The 22,963-nt window shown below is 47.3% G+C and overlaps 1 protein-coding gene across 2 annotated transcripts; it reads left to right on the top strand.

The window, feature by feature from the left end:
- Nucleotides 1–6,055: 6,055 nt before the first annotated feature.
- On the top strand, nucleotides 6,056–11,473 carry LRRC14 (leucine rich repeat containing 14). Of its 2 annotated transcripts, none has more exons than XM_075272033.1 (4): nucleotides 6,056–6,079; nucleotides 6,631–6,987; nucleotides 7,166–7,813; nucleotides 10,620–11,473. In XM_075272033.1, the coding sequence occupies exons 2-4, from the start codon at nucleotides 6,656–6,658 to the stop codon at nucleotides 11,197–11,199; spliced, it is 1,560 nt and encodes a 519-aa protein (XP_075128134.1). In that variant the 5' UTR covers nucleotides 6,056–6,079; nucleotides 6,631–6,655; the 3' UTR covers nucleotides 11,200–11,473. The 2 variants fall into 2 exon arrangements, with proteins under 2 accessions (XP_075128134.1, XP_075128135.1); XM_075272034.1 differs by lacking the exon at nucleotides 6,056–6,079 and adding an exon at nucleotides 6,179–6,205.
- Nucleotides 11,474–22,963: the final 11,490 nt, after the last annotated feature.

The raw sequence follows: 22,963 nt of genomic DNA on the forward strand, positions 1-22,963 counted from the left end.
TGTGTGATACTGTATACTGAGCTGTGTATCTAATCCTATCCTGTGTGATACTGTATACTGAGCTGTGTATCTAATCCTCTCCTGTGTGATACTGTATACTGAGCTGTGTATCTAATCCTATCCTGTGTGATACTGTATACTGAGCTGTGTATCTAATCTTATCCTGTGTGATACTGTATACTGAGCTGTGTATCTAATCCTATCCTGTGTGATACTGTATACTGAGCTGTGTATCTAATCCCTATCCTGTGTGATACTGTATACTGAGCTGTGTATCTAATCCTATCCTGTGTGATACTGTATACTGAGCTGTGTATCTAATCCCGATCCTGTGTGATACTGTATACTGAGCTGTATCTAATCCTATCCTGTGTGATACTGTATACTGAGCGTGTATCTAATCCTATCCTGTGTGATACTGTATACTGAGCTGTGTATCTAATCCTATCCTGTGTGATACTGTATACTGAGCTGTGTATCTAATCCTATCCTGTGTGATACTGTATACTGAGCTGTGTATCTAATCCTATCCTGTGTGATACTGTATACTGAGCTGTATCTAATCCTATCCTGTGTGATACTGTATACTGAGCTGTGTATCTAATCCTATCCTGTGTGATACTGTATACTGAGCTGTGTATCTAATCGTATCCTGTGTGATACTCTATACTGAGCTGTGTATCTAATCTTATCCTGTGTGATACTGTATACTGAGCTGTGTATCTAATCCTATCCTGTGTGATACTGTATACTGAGCTGTGTATCTAATCTATCCTGTGTGATACTGTATACTGAGCTGTATCTAATCCTATCCTGTGTGATACTGTATACTGAGCTGTGTATCTAATCCTATCCTGTGTGATACTGTTATACTGAGCTGTGTATCTAATCCTATCCCGTGTGATACTGTATACTGAGCTGTGTATCTAATCCTATCCTGTGTGATACTGTATACTGAGCTGTGTATCTAATCCTATCCTGTGTGATACTGTATACTGAGCTGTGTATCTAATCCTATCCTGTGTGATACTGTATACTGAGCTGTGTATCTAATCTTATCCGTGTGATACTGTATACTGAGCTGTGTATCTAATCCTATCCTGTGTGATACTGTATACTGAGCTGTGTATCTAATCTTATCCTGTGTGATACTGTATACTGAGCTGTATCTAATCCTATCCTGTGTGATACTGTATACTGAGCTGTGTATCTAATCCTATCCTGTGTGATACTGTATACTGAGCTGTGTATCTAATCCTATCCTGTGTGATACTGTATACTGAGCTGTGTATCTAATCTTATCCTGTGTGATACTGTATACTGAGCTGTATCTAATCCTATCCTGTGTGATACTGTATACTGAGCTGTGTATCTAATCTATCCTGTGTGATACTGTATACTGAGCTGTGTATCTAATCCTATCCTGTGTGATACTGTATACTGAGCGTGTATCTAATCCTATCCTGTGTGATACTGTATACTGAGCTGTGTATCTAATCCTATCCTGTGTGATACTGTATACTGAGCTGTGTATCTAATCCTATCCTGTGTGATACTGTATACTGAGCTGTGTATCTAATCCTATCCTGTGTGATACTGTATACTGAGCTGTGTATCTAATCCTATCCTGTGTGATACTGTATACTGAGCTGTGTATCTAATCCTATCCTGTGTGATACTGTATACTGAGCTGTGTATCTAATCCTATCCTGTGTGATACTGTATACTGAGCTGTGTATCTAATCCTATCCTGTGTGATACTGTATACTGAGCTGTGTATCTAATCCTATCCTGTGTGATACTGTATACTGAGCTGTGTATCTAATCCTATCCTGTGTGATACTGTATACTGAGCTGTATCTAATCCTATCCTGTGTGATACTGTATACTGAGCTGTGTATCTAATCCTATCCTGTGTGATACTGTATACTGAGCTGTGTATCTAATCCTATCCTGTGTGATACTGTATACTGAGCTGTGTATCTAATCCTATCCTGTGTGATACTGTATACTGAGCTGTGTATCTAATCCTATCCTGTGTGATACTGTATACTGAGCTGTGTATCTAATCCTATCCTGTGTGATACTGTATACTGAGCTGTGATCTAATCCTATCCTGTGTGATACTGTATACTGAGCTGTGTATCTAATCCTATCCTGTTGTGATACTGTATACTGAGCTGTGTATCTAATCCTATCCTGTGTGATACTGTATACTGAGCTGTGTATCTAATCCTATCCTGTGTGATACTGTATACTGAGCTGTATCTAATCCTATCCTGTGTGATACTGTATACTGAGCTGTGTATCTAATCTATCCTGTGTGATACTGTATACTGAGCTGTGTATCTAATCCTATCCTGTGTGATACTGTATACTGAGCTGTGTATCTAATCCTATCCTGTGTGATACTGTATACTGAGCTGTGTATCTAATCCTATCCTGTGTGATACTGTATACTGAGCTGTGTATCTAATCCTATCCTGTGTGATACTGTATACTGAGCTGTGTATCTAATCCTATCCTGTGTGATACTGTATACTGAGCTGTGTATCTAATCCTATCCTGTGTGATACTGTATACTGAGCTGTGTATCTAATCCTATCCTGTGTGATACTGTATACTGAGCTGTATCTAATCCTATCCTGTGTGATACTGTATACTGAGCTGTGTATCTAATCCTATCCTGTGTGATACTGTATACTGAGCTGTGTATCTAATCCTATCCTGTGTGATACTGTCATACTGAGCTGTGTATCTAATCCTATCCTGTGTGATACTGTATACTGAGCTGTGTATCTAATCCTATCCTGTGTGATACTGTATACTGAGCTGTGTATCTAATCCTATCCTGTGTGATACTGTATACTGAGCTGTGTATCTAATCCTATCCTGTGTGATACTGTATACTGAGCTGTGTATCTAATCCTATCCTGTGTGATACTGTATACTGAGCTGTGTATCTAATCCTATCCTGTGTGATACTGTATACTGAGCTGTGTATCTAATCCTTATCCTGTGTGATACTGTATACTGAGCTGTGTATCTAATCCTATCCTGTGTGATACTGTATACTGAGCTGTGTATCTAATCCTATCCTGTGTGATACTGTATACTGAGCTGTATCTAATCCTATCCCGTGTGATACTGTATACTGAGCTGTGTATCTAATCCTATCCCTGTGTGATACTGTATACTGAGCTGTGTATCTAATCCTATCCTGTGTGATACTGTATACTGAGCTGTGTATCTAATCCTATCCTGTGTGATACTGTATACTGAGCTGTGTATCTAATCCTATCCTGTGTGATACTGTATACTGAGCTGTGTATCTAATCCTATCCTGTGTGATACTGTATACTGAGCTGTGTATCTAATCCTATCCTGTGTGATACTGTATACTGAGCTGTGTATCTAATCCTATCCTGTGTGATACTGTATACTGAGCTGTGTATCTAATCTTATCCTGTGTGATACTGTATACTGAGCTGTGTATCTAATCCTATCCTGTGTGATACTGTATACTGAGCTGTGTATCTAATCCTATCCTGTGTGATACTGTATACTGAGCTGTATCTAATCCTATCCTGTGTGATACTGTATACTGAGCTGTATCTAATCCTATCCTGTGTGATACTGTATACTGAGCTGTATCTAATCCTATCCTGTGTGATACTGTATACTGAGCTGGTATCTAATCCTATCCTGTGTGATACTGTATACTGAGCTGTATCTAATCTATCCTGTGTGATACTGTATACTGAGCTGTGTATCTAATCCTATCCTGTGTGATACTGTATACTGAGCTGTCTAATCCTATCCTGTGTGATACTGTATACTGAGCGTGTATCTAATCCCTATCCTGTGTGATACTGTATACTGAGCCGTGTATCTAATCCTATCTGTGTGATACTGTATACTGAGCCGTGTATCTAATCCCATCCTGTGTGATACTGTATACTGAGCTGTGTATCTAATCCCATCCTGTGTGATACTGTATACTGAGCTGTGTATCTAATCCTATCCTGTGTGATACTGTATACTGAGCTGTGTATCTAATCCTATCCTGTGTGATACTGTATACTGAGCTGTGTATCTAATCCTATCCTGTGTGATACTGTATACTGAGCTGTGTATGTAATCCTATCCTGTGTGATACTGTATACTGAGCTGTGTATCTAATCCTATCCTGTGTGATACTGTATACTGAGCTGTGTATCTAATCCTATCCTGTGTGATACTGTATACTGAGCTGTGTATCTAATCCTATCCTGTGTGATACTGTATACTGAGCTGTATCTAATCCTATCCTGTGTGATACTGTATACTGAGCTGTGTATCTAATCCTATCCTGTGTGATACTGTATACTGAGCTGTGTATCTAATCCTACCCTGTGTGATACTGTATACTGAGCTGTGTATCTAATCCTATCCTGTGTGATACTGTATACTGAGCTGTGTATCTAATCCTATCCTGTGTGATACTGTATACTGAGCTGTGTATCTAATCCTACCCTGTGTGATACTGTATACTGAGCTGTGTATCTAATCCTATCCTGTGTGATACTGTATACTGAGCTGTGTATCTAATCCTATCCTGTGTGATACTGTATACTGAGCTGTGTATCTAATCCTATCCTGTGTGATACTGTATACTGAGCTGTGTATCTAATCCTATCCTGTGTGATACTGTATACTGAGCTGTGTATCTAATCCTATCCATCCTACTAATATTATACATGTGACAGTTTGGATGTTTGCTCCTCAATCACATAAACCACTGAGCGGATTTGGATGAGATTTGTCCCATAGATTCTCTGTAACCTGGAGTAACACATCGGCTACTTTGTATCCCGGTACATGACATGGCTTCACTATTGTTCTGGATACTTTGTATCCTGGTACATGACATGGCTTCACTACTGTTCTGGATTTATGGTCACATACTATATTACACTGCTCCTGCAGCCGCTTATCTCAGCTCTCAGGTCTGTTATCTCTCTGTGTAACACTCAGCTAACCTCAGTCCATTGTGTACAAGCATCTGCATATTATCTGATCTGCTCCAGTGCTGACACACTGGAGGGGAAACACCTTTACTCCACATTGGCAGTTTGCTAATATTAAATATGGCCGAAAAAAATAAAATATAATGTGTCACAAACAAAGAGATCTATGAAGGAGCCAGAAGTCACAGAGTTCTCCTCAAGCGGAGCTGATGGGGCCAAGAACATGCTCATTATATGGTGTCCCAGTGAGCTGCGGCGATGCCGTTACAATCACAGGCACGGTGCGAGGAACAAGTTCAGCAGCAGGACAGCTAAAGGGCTGCCGAAACGCCGGAGCAGGTAAACCATCGCCCGGCAGCAATTTGCTGACTATAGGCGGATCATCGACCCCAACAACCCGCAGATGAAGTCACAGGCAGGGGCTAGTCCATGATATAAATGTGTCTTCTTGTTCCATCAGTGATGACGACACTCGTATAAGCCGCGGCGGTTTCTCGTTCCTCCGGTATTTGGCGCCAGACACAATATACAGCTCTGGTCACCACGTCAGAGGGACAACAAATCGCCGCCGCCGCCGCGTCCTGTCCAATGTAATATGAGGAGGAAGCGTTTATACGGCAGGAGAGGGGGTCTACAGTATTATTTATTATGCAGAATCATAAGGCAAAACTCTGCATCATATTCCCAGGTGTGAACAATCCGGACGTGGCGAGATAACGCTGCGCTTTTAGGACGTTTCATCGGTTCTGACCATGACCTACAAATACCTGATGTAAAACTGGTGAAGACAGCACAGTGTGAACTGACTCTTATGTAACTGAGTGTAATAGGGCGGATGTCAGCAGCCACAGCATGCTGGGAGTTGTAGTGCCGCCCCAGTACTAGGACGTGTCATGTGACCAGGCTCTGAGTAGATTAGGAAGAGGATACTTTCACTTTCGTTTCTCATTCAGCCAGTACTTAACATGGCGATATAACACGCAGGACGCGCTGACGTAAGGGCGGTCCGCTGGTGGGCGGGCTTCTAGTGACAGGGGCGGGGCTAAGCGGTGTCTGACGGCTGCAGGCAGGTGAGTAGGAGGACGGAGGACCTGACGGGGAGAGCCGGGACCCCAGCCCCACACCACCGGGGACCCCAGTACCGGAGACTCCCAAATATAATGGACGCACAACATCATCCCACTCCTCTGCCCCAGGTTGTTGTCCTGCCTCTCCCTCCATGGTTTCTGCTCTCCCTAACCCCTTTTCTTTGGTCTCTTTGACTCCCGTCTTCTGCCCTCCCTGACCCCTGGGTGTCGTCCTGTCCTCTGACCCCTGGGTGTCGTCCTCTGACCCCCTGTCCTCTGACCCCTGGGTGTCGTCCTGACCCCTGTCCTCTGACCCCCTGTCCTCTGACCCCTGGGTGTCATCCTGATCTGTCCTCTGCCCTTCCTGACCCCTGGGTGTCGTCCTGACCCCTGTCTTCTGACCCCTAGATGTTGTCCTGACCCCGTCCTCTGCCCTCCCTGACCCCTGGATGTCATCCTGACCCCTGGATGTCATCCTGACCCCGTCCTCTGCCCTCCCTGACCCCCTGTCCTCTGACCCCTTGGTGTCATCCTGTGGCCTTCTCTCTGTTCAGGTGATAAGCTTTTGGTTCGGCAGCCATGTTGTCCCTGGTGTTCATCTGCAGTCGGAGGTTGGTGTCGGACCGCAGTCTCCTGCGCAGAGCGCTGCCCTTTGTCCCAGACGACCTCTACCGGGTGCTCTTCAGAGCCGCATTCATGGACAAGAAGACGTTGGCGCTGCAGGAATTGGTGCGGCAATGGCCATTCCCCTTCCTGATCCTCCAGAGTCTGCTGCAGGAGGACGAGCACCTCCACCCCCCCACCATGACCTATGAGAAGGCCAATCGGCAGTGTATGCAGGCCATCATACTGAGCGTCGTGGACTACCTCAAGCGGGAGCTGGTCAGCTGGAGAGAGGGGCGACCGCCCAGGTGAGAGGGGAGGCCCAATGGCTCAAGGCCTGTGCGTGGCGGCTGGATGGAGGGTAGCCCTCTGGCTCAGGGCCTGGGGGGTGGGGGGGGGGGGGGAGTTTCTTTGGCTCCGGGCCTGTGGAGGGCAGCACACTTGGCATCCTCCATCTTGACTGTCTTGCTCATGTTTCACCTGCAGGGAGCAGCAACTGAGGCTCCTGGACCTGACTGATATCCATGACAATGAGCTGGAGCAGGACGCGAACACTTTGAGTTTCTGGCCCCTCACCGTCCTCCTGGCAAAGTCCTGCATCAAGCTCTTCAAAAGATTACAGGAGGAATTGTGGCTAGATGTGGAGCGCAGGCGAGAGTCCGGTGACCCTTTACCCTCGGGGTACACAGTTGAAGGCCCTTTGTGTGTGGATGTGCAAGTGGATCTGTTTGTGAACAGCACTTCCTATTCCATCCTGCAGAAGGCGCTGCAGGGTAACTCGTGTGGTCCTCTGCGTTTGCATTGTCGGGACTTCAGGGTGGAGGAGCTGTCTCTGCGGCGCTCTATAGGACTGCTGCAGCTGCTGAACCCGATCAGCCCCTACAACCTCCGGCAGATAGACCTGAGGTTCAATAACTTGGGGCTTTGTGGTCTGAACACTCTAATGCCGTATATAAAGCGCTTCACCAACCTGCGGAGCCTGAAGTTACCGTACAGCAATGTAGACGTGATACTCACCACCGATGCCGAGGACGGTATACAGACCTTCTCTTCCCACCTCTGCCAGCTGCCTGCACTCAAGGAGCTCAACCTCGGATCGTCACGGCTTTCTGAACATTTACAGCACCTACTCTGGTAATCACATAATAATCACTGACCATCAGGTCCTAAACTAAGAGGTCCCTCTGCAAATGCATGAAATGCACACAAATATGCGTCTTGTATTATACTCCAGAGCTGCGCTCACTATTCTGCTGGTACAGTCACTGTGTACATACATTACATTACTTATCCTGTATTATACTCCAGAGCTGCGCTCGCTATTCTGCTGGTACAGTCACTGTGTACATACATTACATTACTTATCCTGTATTATACTCCAGAGCTGCGCTCACTATTCTGCTGGTACAGTCACTGTGTACATACATTACATTACTTATCCTGTATTATACTCCAGAGCTGCGCTCGCTATTCTGCTGGTGCAGTCACTGTGTACATACATTACATTACTTATCCTGTATTATACTCCAGAGCTGCGCTCACTATTCTGCTGGTACAGTCACTGTGTACATACATTACATTACTTATCCTGTATTATACTCCAGAGCTGCGCTCACTATTCTGCTGGTACAGTCACTGTGTACATACATTACATTACTTATCCTGTATTATGCTCCAGAGCTGCGCTCACTATTCTGCTGGTACAGTCACTGTGTACATACATTACATTACTTATCCTGTATTATACTCCAGAGCTGCGCTCACTATTCTGCTGGTACAGTCACTGTGTACATACATTACATTACTTATCCTGTATTATGCTCCAGAGCTGCGCTCACTATTCTGCTGGTACAGTCACTGTGTACATACATTACATTACTTATCCTGTATTATGCTCCAGAGCTGCGCTCACTATTCTGCTGGTACAGTCACTGTGTACATACATTACATTACTTATCCTGTATTATACCCCAGAGCTGCGCTCACTAGTCTGCTGGTCACTGTGTACATACATTACATTACTTATCCTGTATTATACTCCAGAGCTGCGCTCACTATTCTGCTGGTGCAGTCACTGTGTACATACATTACATTACTTATCCTGTATTATACTCCAGAGCTGCGCTCACTATTCTGCTGGTACAGTCACTGTGTACATACATTACATTACTTATCCTGTATTATATCCCAGAGCTGCGCTCACTATTCTGCTGGTGCAGTCACTGTGTACATACATTACATTACTTATCCTGTATTATATCCCAGAGCTGCGCTCACTATTCTGCTGGTACAGTCACTGTGTACATACATTACATTACTTATCCTGTATTATACTCCAGAGCTGCGCTCACTATTCTGCTGGTGCAGTCACTGTGTACATACATTACATTACTTATCCTGTATTATACCCCAGAGCTGCGCTCACTATTCTGCTGGTGCAGTCACTGTGTACATACATTACATTACTTATCCTGTATTATACTCCAGAGCTGCGCTCACTATGCTGCTGGTACAGTCACTGTGTACATACATTACATTACTTATCCTGTATTATACTCCAGAGCTGCGCTCACTATTCTGCTGGTACAGTCACTGTGTACATACATTACTTATCCTGTATTATACTCCAGAGCTGCGCTCACTATTTTGCTGGTGCAGTCACTGTGTACATACATTACATTACTTATCCTGTATTATACTCCAGAGCTGCGCTCACTATTCTGCTGGTACAGTCACTGTGTATATACATTACATTACTTATCCTGTATTATACTCCAGAGCTGCGCTCACTATTCTGCTGGTACAGTCACTGTGTACATACATTACATTACTTATCCTGTATTATACTCCAGAGCTGCGCTCACTATTCTGCTGGTGCAGTCACTGTGTACATACATTACATTACTTATCCTGTATTATACTCCAGAGCTGCGCTCACTATTCTGCTGGTGCAGTCACTGTGTACATACATTACATTACTTATCCTGTATTATACTCCAGAGCTGCGCTCACTATTCTGCTGGTGCAGTCACTGTGTACATACATTACATTACTTATCCTGTATTATACTCCAGAGCTGCGCTCACTATTCTGCTGGCACAGTCACTGTGTACATACATTACATTACTTATCCTGTATTATACTCCAGAGCTGCGCTCACTATTCTGCTGGTGCAGTCACTGTGTACATACATTACATTACTTATCCTGTATTATACTCCAGAGCTGCGCTCACTATTCTGCTGGTGCAGTCACTGTGTACATACATTACATTACTTATCCTGTATTATACTCCAGAGCTGCGCTCACTATTCTGCTGGCACAGTCACTGTGTACATACATTACATTACTTATCCTGTATTATACTCCAGAGCTGCGCTCACTATTCTGCTGGTACAGTCACTGTGTACATACATTACATTACTTATCCTGTATTATACCCCGGAGCTGCGCTCACTATTCTGCTGGTACAGTCACTGTGTACATACATTACATTACTTATCCTGTATTATACTCCAGAGCTGCGCTCACTATTCTGCTGGTGCAGTCACTGTGTACATACATTACATTACTTATCCTGTATTATACTCCAGAGCTGCGCTCACTATTCTGCTGGTGCAGTCACTGTGTACATACATTACATTACTTATCCTGTATTATACTCCAGAGCTGCGCTCACTATTCTGCTGGTGCAGTCACTGTGTACATACATTACATTACTTATCCTGTATTATACTCCAGAGCTGCGCTCACTATTCTGCTGGTGCAGTCACTGTGTACATACATTACATTACTTATCCTGTATTATACTCCAGAGCTGCGCTCACTATTCTGCTGGTGCAGTCACTGTGTACATACATTACATTACTTATCCTGTATTATACCCCGGAGCTGCGCTCACTATTCTGCTGGTGACCTTCCTGTCTTGCTTCTTCTTACAGGATGCTTCCGGCCCCTCTGGAGAGTTTGGAGCTGGCCTTCTGCTCCCTCTTCCCCGTTGACCTCCGCTATCTCTCCTCCAGTATCCATGTCTCCTCTCTGAAGAAGTTGGACTTGAGCGGCCACAATCTGCGTGACGAGCTCCTTCAGCCGTTCCTGCAGCTCCTTGCAGCCGCCTCTTCGTCCCTTCTCTTCCTGGATGCCATGGAGTGTAAGCTGAGTGACGCCTCGCTGTCGGTGCTGACCCCTGTCCTGGGGCGCTGTCGCCACCTGCGCTACCTGGGGCTGTTTGATAACCCTGTATCCATTGGGGGTGTGCGCAATCTTCTGCACAGACTCCTGTTCCTCAGCGACCTGCGCCTTGTCATCTATCCGCTCCCCTCGGAGTGTTACCAGGACACCGCCCCCAATTCACAGTCCGTTCCGTCCATCAATCCTCACAGGACCCTTCAGTTTGATGCCGAGGTGCAGGAAGTTCTGGTGCGAGCTAATAGGACAGACATGGTGTGGACTTCCAACATGGTGACTCAGCGGCCCCCGGAGTACCTGAGCTTGGAGCCCTGGATGCCTCGGCCATCTTAGTCCTCCACTCTGAAACTGCCGCCTGCGCCAAATGATTGTCCCAAGTAATGTAGAAGAAGCCGAGCCTGTCAGGGTGAGCCCCCCCCCTCGGACGCCATCTTGTCCTTCCTCCACATGGTCCCTCCCCTTTACCTGTCACAAGGTGACCCCAATAACAGCAGGGAATTCCATTCTGGTGATGTTATCAGGCCGGCCGCTCCTCGCACCCAAATTTTATTTTTTAACAAAACTTTCCTTTTTAATCTTCAGACGTGACCACTCACCCGAACTTGCACAATGGGTTTAAACTGCTGCAACGAGAGATCGCAAAGGCAATGAAAAGTCAATGGGGGGGGGGAGGGGGTCACAGAAAACTATAAAAACTCCTTGAAATTGTCTCCGATAAGACGTCTCGCTGCAGCGTCTTGGCCACTTGCAGGTTTGGGTTGACTCTGCTCCATCGGTGTAAACTGCTTAAAGGGGGTCTCCGTTCTGTAACATTGATGGCCTGTCCTTTAGTGTTAGATATGTGGGGGTGCTCTGACACCCAGAACCCTGCACATCTTCAGTATTGAGGTTGTCCAAGCTGTATAGTGTGGTACCATAGAAGTCTATGGAACATCGCTGTGCTAACTACGCTGATCAGTGAGTGTCCCTCTGCTGAGACCCCCTTTCCCCTCCCCAACGATCACGAGAGTCCAGTTTTAGGTGGAGCGGCTGATCAGATGGTGCGTGAAGACCACCAGGGCAGCACAAAGTGTCCGGCCAGCCGCTCCGTCCAAATCTGGGGTGTGAAGATCCATGGGACACCCACTGACCAGAATTGCCCCCAATGCTGTGACTTGACAACCCCATTATAGAGGTTTCCCTGAACCTACATGGTTTTGGCCAGTGCTTGGGGTAGGTCCTCCATGTCTGATTGGTGGGTCCTACACCCAGCACCACGGCAATCAGCTGACTGAGTGACCGTCCAATTCACTGGTCCTCTCAGTGGGCTAAGCTGCAATACCCAGTGCTGCCACTATACAGTGTATGGTGCTGTCTGAACACCGAGGCCTCTGCAGTCAGCTGATTGGAGGGCTCACGGGTGTCAGACCCCCTCCCCCACTGATCATACGTCGGTGACCTGTCCTGAGGGTCGCTCATCCATTTCTTAGGTTTATTACTCCCCTTACAAGCTGCCGTCATGTCTTATACTGAAATTTTATATTAAAAACACCTTATTATTTTAATCTCCTCCTGTGTCCGGTCTCCTGCGTGCGGTGTGCGAGCAGCCATTATGTCTGGCGTATATAGGGATAGGTGACTGTATATGTGGTGTAAGTGTGTGTGTGTGTGTGGGGGGGGGGGGGGGGGGTGAACCACTGAAGCGCCTAAAGGAATATTTGGGGATCAGTCAGAAAGACTTTGGAAGTGGAAGGGTTAATGGTTTATTTTTGTGAATTCAGAAGAGAAAAGTAAATCTCATCAATATTTGGTGTGACCTTTGCCCTTTGGAGGAGTCAGGGGGGGGGTGATATGGTCCCATAGATATATCCCTGATCTCAACATCCTCCAGTCAGTCTGTCTGACATAACAAGACGGGTGGGACAAAATGGCGGAGTGGACAACCCCCCCCCCCCCCCTGCCCAGTTCTGTACCAAGAAGGCAAAGGTCACACCGAATATTGAGCGAATTTCCATTTCTTCATCTACAGAAATAAGCTATTAACCCTTCTATTTCTGAGACCATTTTTATTGCACCTCATGTTGTACACACCTGCCTAAAACTTATGTGAGCTGCAGAAATACAAAGACAACTCCAGCAGTGCGAGGGAACGGCCTGACCCCAAATCAGTGCCCTGCTCTATCTGCGTCTAGTGATGTCTGTAGGAGGAGAGGCAAACGCCACCGCACCTTCCACTCTGCTCCTCTTCCATCCGCTCCTCTTCCATCCGCTCCTCCTGCCGCTGCTCTGCTCCTCTCCCTCCGCTCCTCTTCCATCCGCTCCTCTTCCATCCGCTGCTCTGCTCCTCTCCCTCCGCTCCTCTTCCATCTGCTCCTCCTGCCGCTGCTCTGCTCCTCTCCCTCTGCTCTGCTGCTTCTGCTCCCCTTTTCCCTCTGCTCCCCCTTTTCCCCTCTGCTCCCCCTTTTCCCCTCTGCTCCCCCTTTTCCCCTCTGCTCCCCCTTCTCCTCTTCCCCTCTGCTCCTCTTCCCCTCTGCTCCTCTTGTGGCCGCCCCTTTAATTGTCTTTATTAGTGGTTTGTGGTCTAGGCCCAGGACAGCCCTAACTAACTCCTGGAAGTCTGGAAAGACCCCGAGTATAATGAGAGAGTATTTGTGGGGGTTTGCTGGCCCACGGCCTCTTTTTGATCCCCGCTCCTCCTCATAGTTGCCTCCGCTTCTGCCCCCCAGGGGGTCCTAGTGACATGACATGGGGCGCATCAAGGAAAGCCGAGGCGGCCGTCAGCATGAGTGGCGATCGGTAAGTAATGTAATAGGATAACCCCAACAGGTAACGGCCTAATAAATAAAATCAGGAGCCCCCCCCAATGTCATGGGACCTTTGCGAGTTGGTAGCCCGGTTTTTAAGCCACATGTTCCCAAATGGTCACCGCAGGGGCAAGTGATTGGGCCCCAGTGGTCACATGGGGTGCACAGGTGGAATGAGGTCACCACATCCCGTGTGTCTGCTGAGCCCCCGTATAGGCCTCGGCGGTGACCCCAATGGGGTGTCATATTATTCTATGACATTCCTTGAAGCCATCAATAATCTGTGATAGAATCCGGTCATTGGCTGTTGGATGAAACAATATGGCGGCAGCGGCGGCGCTCTCCTCCTGTTCTACCACTGTGACAGATAAATGTCATACGGCCGCGCGATTGTGCAAGATGGTGGCCAATCTCGTCAGCGCTGAGCCGGGAGTAATATTATATTTATTGTATATTATACCACATCTGCACCAGGAATGTCTCATTTATTTATTCCAGAAATGGAAGATCTTGTGGAAGACTCGGCACGGAGCGAAACCTTTGGAAGAGGAAATCAAAGATGAGACGTATAGAAACGCTAAAGCACAAGCTCTCCCTGTGTTTGTACATGCGCGGAGCGTGTACAAGCGTAGGGTTGTGTAACCCCTTCAGTGCCGGCCAATTTGTGGTTCTGGACCAGACACATGTTCGGTTTTGGGGGCTGGAGCATTTTTATTTGTGTAATTCAACTAATTTTTGTGTCTTTTTCGGGGGCACATCAGGATTTAGTTTTATGTATTTTTTTTGCTTGTGTTTTAACTTCTTTTATATCTGGGAAAATATAAACAAAATAGGAGGGAAATCGGGTGAGATCATTGTGGGTATTTTTTACATTTTTCACACAACATTATAAACAGTGTTTCCTCTCTGTTACAGTCATTTTTATTCTGTATGGTGTCGTCGGGGGCGGGGCGATCACCTTTAATCATTATTTTCTTCTTCCTGCACAGGCTTGTAACCTAACAGAGCAGAGCAGACTGCGCAGGCTACGGGAAAATGGCCGCTAACAATACTGTGCAAGCGGCCATTTTCACGTGACTTGTGCACCTGCGCAGTCTGCTCTGCTAGAAGTTACGAGCCTGCGCCAGAAAAAGACTGAACATGATGCGGTGGATGAAGAAGGAGGCGGCGCTGGAGACCCTTCTTGGGCTGCGGTGGGGATGTCCCCATTGCTACGTGGGAGGGGGGAGGGGGTCATTATTGCTCCAACACAATAGTTTAATGGCAGGAATGATCTTGTAACCCGCAGAGTGTCATCTGCTGCTCCTTTAGGAACCGACTAGGGAGATGCGCTTCTTTAACCCCTTCAGTACCGGGCTATTTGTGCTCCAGGACCAGACACATTTTTCGGTTTATTTTGTTTGTGCGGTTTTGAGACCTGTAACATTTTTCTCGTACGTCTCATTCAACTAATTTCTGCGTCTTTTTTCGGGGACACTTAGGGCTTTATTTTTATGTTGTTTTTTATTTTCGAATTTGTCTTAAAAAAAAAAAAAAAAAAAAAATTATATCCGGGAAAATATAAACCTAATAGGAGGGAAATTGTGTCCGGTTTTCACTTTTAATTTAATAACACAAAGTGTCACAGAAAAACTTTATAAAATAGTGTTTCCTCTCTGTTACGGTAATTTGTTATTTTGTATGGTGTTGTCGGGGGGCGGGGCTATCACCTTTAATAACAGCATTTTATTGGGTATTTTACTTTTTTTTTTTTTTTTATTTAAAATTATTTTATTTAAATTTTTTGAAAACTTTTTTTTTATTAATTTTTTTAATATTTTTCAGATGGTGTCCCCATAAGGTGATGAGAGACCTTTCGGGACGTCTGATCCCTTTATTCTTTGTATTAGAGGCTGCTTTCTCCTATCACTGGGGCTGGTATATATTTAGCCTCCTGCACGCTGTATATACAGTATACAGAGCTGATCTCGGTCCTGTAGGACCCAGCAGCTCTAGTAAGACACTGACATGGGCGGATCATGTGACCGCCGGGTCAGAAGGCGGCCCCATCATGGCAGCGCGCATAGCAGTGTATACAGCGCTCATTGAGCCTTATGTACACAGCAATCAAGAAGGCAGGGACGGGTATAAACCTTCCCTGCCATCTCTCTGGGAGCTCCGGCTGAGGTTACTGCACGATCTTGTGCAGCTGCTGTGTTCTGATTGGACGTACCGGCACATCCTGTCAGAACAAGGCAACCACTTCCCGGACGTTTATAGCCTATGGGCGGTCCACAAGTGGTTAAAATGAACCGCGATTCAGTAGAAATCCCGGTTTTCTTCGGTATGCAAATTAGTTCTCTTGCAGCACTGGGGGCGTCTCCAATGCTGCGAAACAAACCTCCAGTGACGCCTCTATCATCTTCTGGAACGGCCTCTTCACGCATCTTCTTCCAGCACTGGGGTGAAACTTCTACGCATGTGCAAGTCGGCACTACCATCAGGCCTCGGGCAGAGCCGGCTGTGCATTCCTGCCTGGTGTAAGCGGCCATTTTCTTGAGGCCCGACGGCAGAGCCAGCTTGCGTATGCGTAGAAGTTTCACCGCAGCGCCGGAAGAAGATGCGTGAAGTGGCCGTTCCAGAAGAAGATGGAGGCGTCACTGGAAAGGTCTCGCAGCATTGGGGATAGTGAAAGAACTAATTTGCATTCTGAAGATAACCGGGATTTCTACCGAATGGCGGCACAGAGAAGACATCTAAAGGTCGGAGAAGAACAGACTTTCTTAAGGCTATTCCTACGTGTTAGGATCCCTTTAATAGGGTTAGAAAATAATTCTAAACCCTGCAGTAAATTCTTTGGGGAAAATATTTGATATAATGGAAACCCAGATCTTCATACTTGGCCCAAAAACCTTTGATACAATTCCAGTGGTCGGACGTCTCCTGTAGTTGTTGACCAAGTTTGCAGACACCACAGCAGGGATTTTAGCCCACTCCTCCATACTGATCTCCTCCAGGAGATTTTGGATTGTGTTCAGGTCTGTGGCTAGGTCACTCCTTGTCCTGGCTTTGTGTTTTGGGTCATTGTCATGCTGGAAGGCCCAGCCGGACCCATCTTCTATGCTCTTACTGAGGGAAGGAGGTTGTTGGCCAAAGTCTCGGGATCCATCCTCCCTTCACTGCAGTGCAGTCATCCCCTTTGCTGAAATGCCGAACCCAAGTATGATACCTCCACCCCCATGTTTCACGGTTGGGGCAGTGTTCTTGGGGTTGTCCTCATCCCTCCTCTTCCTCCAAACATGGCGTGTAGAGTTGATACTAACTAGTTGTATTTTGGTCTCATCTGACCACGCGACCTTCTCCCATGCTTACTCTGGATCCCTCAGATGGTCATTGGTGAACTTCAGAGAGTCCTGGTCATGTGCTGGGGTGAGCCGGGACCTCGTGTGTCCTGCAGGATTGTAAGCCATGATGGCATGGTGTGCTACTAATGGTAATCCTGGAGACTGAGGTCCCAGCTCTCTTCAGGTCATTGACTAGGTCCTCCCGTGTAGTTTGTGGGCTGGTTCCTGACCTTTCTAAGAACCCTCCGTACCCCATGAGGGGAGATCTTTCCTGGAGCCCCAGACCGGGGAAGCTTGGCAGCCATCTTGTGTTTCTTCCATGTTCTAATAACTGTTGTTGCCTTCTCACCAAGCGGCTTTCCTATTGTCCTGTAGCCCATCCCGGCCTGGTGCAGGTCTACGATGTTGTCCCTGTGTCCTTGGACAGCCCTTTGGTCATCTATTATACAGGTAATAACAGGACTGTGAGAGGCGGCCGGAGTCTTACTGGTCGGTATCCGATACTTATTACGTGAATTATTCATAGCTCATATAATGGGATGTTCTGGATTTTTTTGGATTCTGTCTCTCACGGTCGAAGTGACTCTACGATAAAAATTACCGACCTCTCCGACCTCTAGGTGGGAAATCACCAAATATCGTATCCAATACGTATTATTCCCAGTGTGTGTGTGAACTTGTGCTAGGCCAAGGACCTAAAAATAATAAAATAATACTAATAGCTTCTGTAGAACTGATGCCGATTCCTGGGAACTCATTCAGTGTTTGCGGTAGAGATTAGTAACAGAATCTCCTTCGCGGTGTTGGCTCCGGAGCGCCCGGAGGTTTCTCGATATCCATTTCTGCAGAATATTCAAGGCCTTCTTCACTTCTCAGAGGATTTGTGTATTTCACAATGTTGGGTCTTTGCCTAATAAAGCCTCAGAGCGGAACCTCTTATAATACCAGGAGAGCGAATTAAAAACAGCAAACAATGGCTTCTTCTCCTGTAGTAAATCCGTAGTCACTCAGCTGTTTTTTATCCTGCTGTCATTTTTAGCGGTGATTTGCAACGTTGGGCCGAAGCCTGAGGGGTAATATGGTGAAGAGACAGGTTTAGGTCGGGTTCTGTGCGCCACTCTCCATCCATTGGGGTTTGATGTTTGTTCCTCAATCCCAGCCAAATGGCTGAACGGATGTAGGTGAGATTTCACACATCCCTAGATATTCCCCAGGAAGGAAACATAGGCGACTTCTTAGGTCCCACACTCCCCCCAAATCACGACCGCAACCGGCGACAGTTTGCTCCAGCTCCGCTGCAGGACCTGAGATGACGTCATCACAGGTCTTTCAGCGGGTCTCCTATTGGTTTGAGGGCGGGCTGCAGGGGAAGCAGCGCAGCCCGATAGGTTGTCGACATTGCGTGAGCAGCACAAGTGACCGCGGCAGCGCCGGATAATATGGCGGACGGTTGCAGGTCCGGAGCGACGCTGGCATGCCAGCCGGCTGCGTGGAGCCCAATGCCGGCAGATGCTGCGGCCCCAAAACCTCCCGTTCAGCAGACAGCCACACGTGACCGCTAACTTTACGGTTGGAGGAACAGACAATAGGGAAAGGACCGCACATGCCGGCTGATGTTGCGGCCGCGCAACACGCCACAACCTCAAGGGTGAGTACACCACGCAAAGTGCTGTTCGGCCAGTGCCAGGCCTGAAAATCAGACGTGGCCTAGGTTGGCATGTGGCATTGCCAGGATGCGCTGTAGCGGGATAGGGGTTGGTGGGTGAAGGAATTAGGGGCTTTGAGGGTGCAGACGTTGGGGTAGGGGGTTCTGGGAGGGGGATTGGGGGTTTTCAAGTGTGGGCCCGCGGGGGGTGGGTTGGGGTAACCCCAAGAGGGGGGGGGGGGTCGCCTGCCCCAGAGGGTGGGTGGTGGAGCGCCCGGGCAGGAGTGGCAGTGCCAGGGGCGCTACAGCGGAGGATGGGCATAGGCACAGGAGTGTGCGGGGGGAAAAGGCCAGGGTCGCCGAGGTGGGTGGTGGGGCGCTGACGAAGTCTTGGGTAATGCTAATAAACTATAATGGGGGTCTGTCCGGGTCCAATGTTGAATAGTGGATAGAAAAGTCCTCTGTCCAGGATGGTTCTCCATGATGGGATCTCCAAGGAGACATCGGCACTGATGTGAATGTGGCCTTACTAATATATTATTGTATATGGAGAAACTCTATGGGGCAGTACAGGTATATATGCTGGAAACTATGGGGGGGGGGGGGGGGCAATTTACTATGTAGGGGACAATGTGTAGGACTTATAACATGTGGGACACAACATGGAATGACGTTTTACTGTTCTTAGACTTGAGATCAGTATATAATATCTATATATAAGTAGCCCCATACACAAATATATATATCCTATATGCTCTGTATACACAGTGTTCCAAATTATTATGCAGACAATATTTTCTCCTATTTTCAGAAATGACATCTATGATTTGCAGTCTTTGTAATTTCCAGTCACTATTAGAGAACAAGTGAAAGGTTTTTGCACACACTCCCTATGATCACAGGAGATGTAATACACACAGACTGCACGTTCTACATTATTACGCACCGCAGAGATTTCCACCTGTTTATTAGTATAACGCACAAGCCTCTGGTGATTAGTGAGACTCTCAGCATTAGCAGGTTATTACAGACATCACAGTCTCCACGTCCAGCCTTTCTTCTAGGTGAGGTCACATTTGCACATCGGAGCCTTGTTGGAGCTTCTGAACTCTCTTGTCCATTGCATTTGTCCGGCTTTGGATGGTTTCTGCTCCAATTGTTTTGCATGAGGACTGAATCCCCTCCCAGAGCTGTTGCTTAGATGTGACCGGCCTCCCGCCATCATAGACACTCCTTCTGATGATGCTCCAGAGGTTCTCAATGGGGTTGGGGTCGGGAGCCTGGGGGGCCACACCATAAGTTAGTCCCCTGTTATGCCCATAGCAGCCAGAGATGCAGACGTGCTATTTGCAGCCTGAGACATTGGTGCATTATCCTGCATGAATATGATCTTGCTGCGGATTGCGCGGTTCTTCTTCTTGAACTATGGCAGGAGGTGCTGATGAGAAACTCCGCATACATTATGGAGTTCCTCGTTACTCCTTCAGGGATCCTAAAGGGGCCGACAATCTCTCTCCCCATGATTCCAGGCCAGAACATTACTCCACCTCCTCTTTGTTGGCGCCATAGCCGTATTTGCATGGGGTGTCCATCAATCTGCCATCCTCCACTCCATCCATCTGGACCATCGAGCGTTGCACGGCACTCATCGGTTTTGCAGTCAGTCTTCATGTATTGTTTGGCGCACTGGAGCCGTTGCTGCTTGTGTGCAGTGGATAGAGGAGGTGGACGCACAGCTGCAAACCTCTGAAGGACCCGCCATCTTGTTGTTCGGGGGACGGTGGAGGCATCAGCAGCTTCAAAAACGTGTCTGCTGCTATGACAAGGCATTTCTGCAGCTGCTCTTATAACCTGACGTAATTGTCTGTTGGATAGAGTCCTCAATTTCCCCTTATGAGCACGTACACGCGTGTGCTGTGAATCAGCTACATACTTCTTGATTGTGTGATGATCACGATGAAGTGTCTTGGTAATGTGGATTGTAGTCACTCCTTGACCTAAAAACTCCACAATTTGTTGCTTCTCAGCAGACGACACCTCCTTTTTCTTTCCCATTAGGCTGCTTAATAATGTGGGACAGCCTTCTTAAGTAGTCTTGCCTTAAATTGGACACACCTGCCAAACTAATTAGCACAGGCGTCTGCAATTGCTTTCAGTGATATAAAGAGCCCTGACACATCACCAGCAATGAGTTTAACTGACAAACAAAAAATTTCTTCCCTTATCATTCCGAAACACTTTTTGCACAATAATGTGGAACACAGTGGAGCTGCTCTTAAAGGGGACCTTTCATTGATTTGGGCACAGGCAGTTCTATATACTGCTGAAAGCCGACAGTGCACTGAATTCAGCAGTATATAGAACTGCCTGTGCCCAAATCGGTGAAAGCTCCTCTATAAGGTCCGGGGTAACGCTCGGTGCAAGTTATCTGACGCTGAGTAAAGCTCTAGAGCCGACCTGTAGTGTAGATTAGCGGTGGAGGGTGTAGGACCGGCAAGTAATGTTCTGCATGACCAATGCGTGTGCTCCTCACAGGTGAGCGTGTCAAGGCAGCAATAAAGCTGGAGCGGAAAGGATGAGTAGGTGAGTGCGGCCACCGCTAGGTGCACGCGGAGGTGGCCAAGGCTTGATTTTCACAGTGGCCATACAATAACACTGCTGGAAAACCCTCCTTAATTTTTTTTTTTGTGAAAATCCTTGCATTGCCCAAACCGATCTTTAAGAATATGACCATTGAGATGAGAAAACGTCTTTAAGATGTTAAGGTACTATTCCGTTATCGGGCCAGCAGCAGCGCATTTCAGCACCAGCTTTCGGGACAGCAGTTCAGTTCAGCAGCGGGAATTACAATGACATCCGAGGACTGCTGGCCCGATGCTTGTGCCCAGTAGCCAGTACATCAATGACCCCCCCTCCATCTCCTCCTCCTTCCAGTGCTGCCCCCCAGCTCTCCTTACATCTACCCCGTACCCTCTCCCCGCCACATGACTAAGCCGATGCTGGCCCGATGATAGAGGCCGTGCTTGTGTGTAGTAGGCAGTACATCGATCGATGCCCTCATCCTCCTCTTCCTTCCAGTGCTGCCTCCCAGCTCTTCTTACATCTGCCCCGTACCCTCTCCCTGTAATAGGCCTCACCGTAAATCTTGAGCAATGAATGCTACTAGATAGCCGCCGGACGCTGCAGAAAGTTTGTCCCTCCGGCTCGCTGTAGCTCACCGTTCCTATAGTCGGCGTGTTTCTTGTCAGGGCCTGGATTGAGCCCCGGTGTCTTTCCTTTCGGTCTCGGTACTAGCGCTGAGGTGAGGCCTAGTCGTGTGGCGGGGAGAGGGTACGGGGAAGATGTAAGGAGAGCTGGGGGGCAGCACTGGCAGGAGGAGAAGGATGGGGGAGGGGGGTCATCGATGTACTGGTTACTGGGCACAAGCATCGGGCCAGCAGTCCTCGGATGTCATTGTAATTCCCGCTGCTGAACTGCTGTCCCGAAAGCTGCTGCTGAACTGCGCTGCTGCTGGCCCGATAACGGAATAGTACCGATGTTAATGTTCTGTGTGCAAGACATGACTAAGAACATAAGTAAGAATCCTGGAAGGAGAAGACCTGTGAGGATGTAAGGGGAGTGGAGCCTGCAGCACAACACATGGGGTATTCCTGCCTCTGTGCTGATCAGGAGGGGTGCGGGAAATGGTTTGAGGTCATAAAGTTGAGAAAAAAGTTTTAGAATCCTCATTGTAATGGAGATGGAGATTTCCAGGTCTTTGGATGATGATGAGATTGTTGCGGCCGTAACCTGATTGTGTAATGTGATAGAATGGAAATCCTGCCAGGACACGGCGCGTCCTAATCCCCGCTGACCGTCATGTGCTCCGGCAGGTTCCTGCTGTGATGTTTGGCACTTTGGACGTCTTTCTGCAGAATTTTGCCTGTAATGTTTGTGTTTGATGGAGCAGAAAGAAATGTCACTTATATCATTGATGTATCGGAGTGTTAGTGATTCGGTTGTGCAATAGGATTATATTGGTTCTCTCTTCTGTCAGGGCTCCGAGGACTATATATCTAATGTATACATCACCATCCAATGTGCCGCGTATAACACGGATCACTGCAATGTGATGACAAGGGGAGCTAATAGGACAGGAATTCTATGGAAATCCTCAGAGTGTACAAGAGCAAAACGGGAGGAGAAAGCAGAGACTGATAAGGTATAAATAGGAAGATCCGAGACTGCTCCAGATACCGAGACTGCAAGGAACTCCTCATGTGAGTACAGGACAGACATGACTGCAGGGACTAGTCACTGACTATAGGGGGGAGGAGAGGTGATACAGTCTACTGCTATCTGTTATC

This window comes from Leptodactylus fuscus, chromosome 4, assembly GCF_031893055.1.
Source record: "Leptodactylus fuscus isolate aLepFus1 chromosome 4, aLepFus1.hap2, whole genome shotgun sequence".
In the NCBI taxonomy this organism is placed as follows: Eukaryota; Metazoa; Chordata; class Amphibia; order Anura; family Leptodactylidae; genus Leptodactylus; species Leptodactylus fuscus.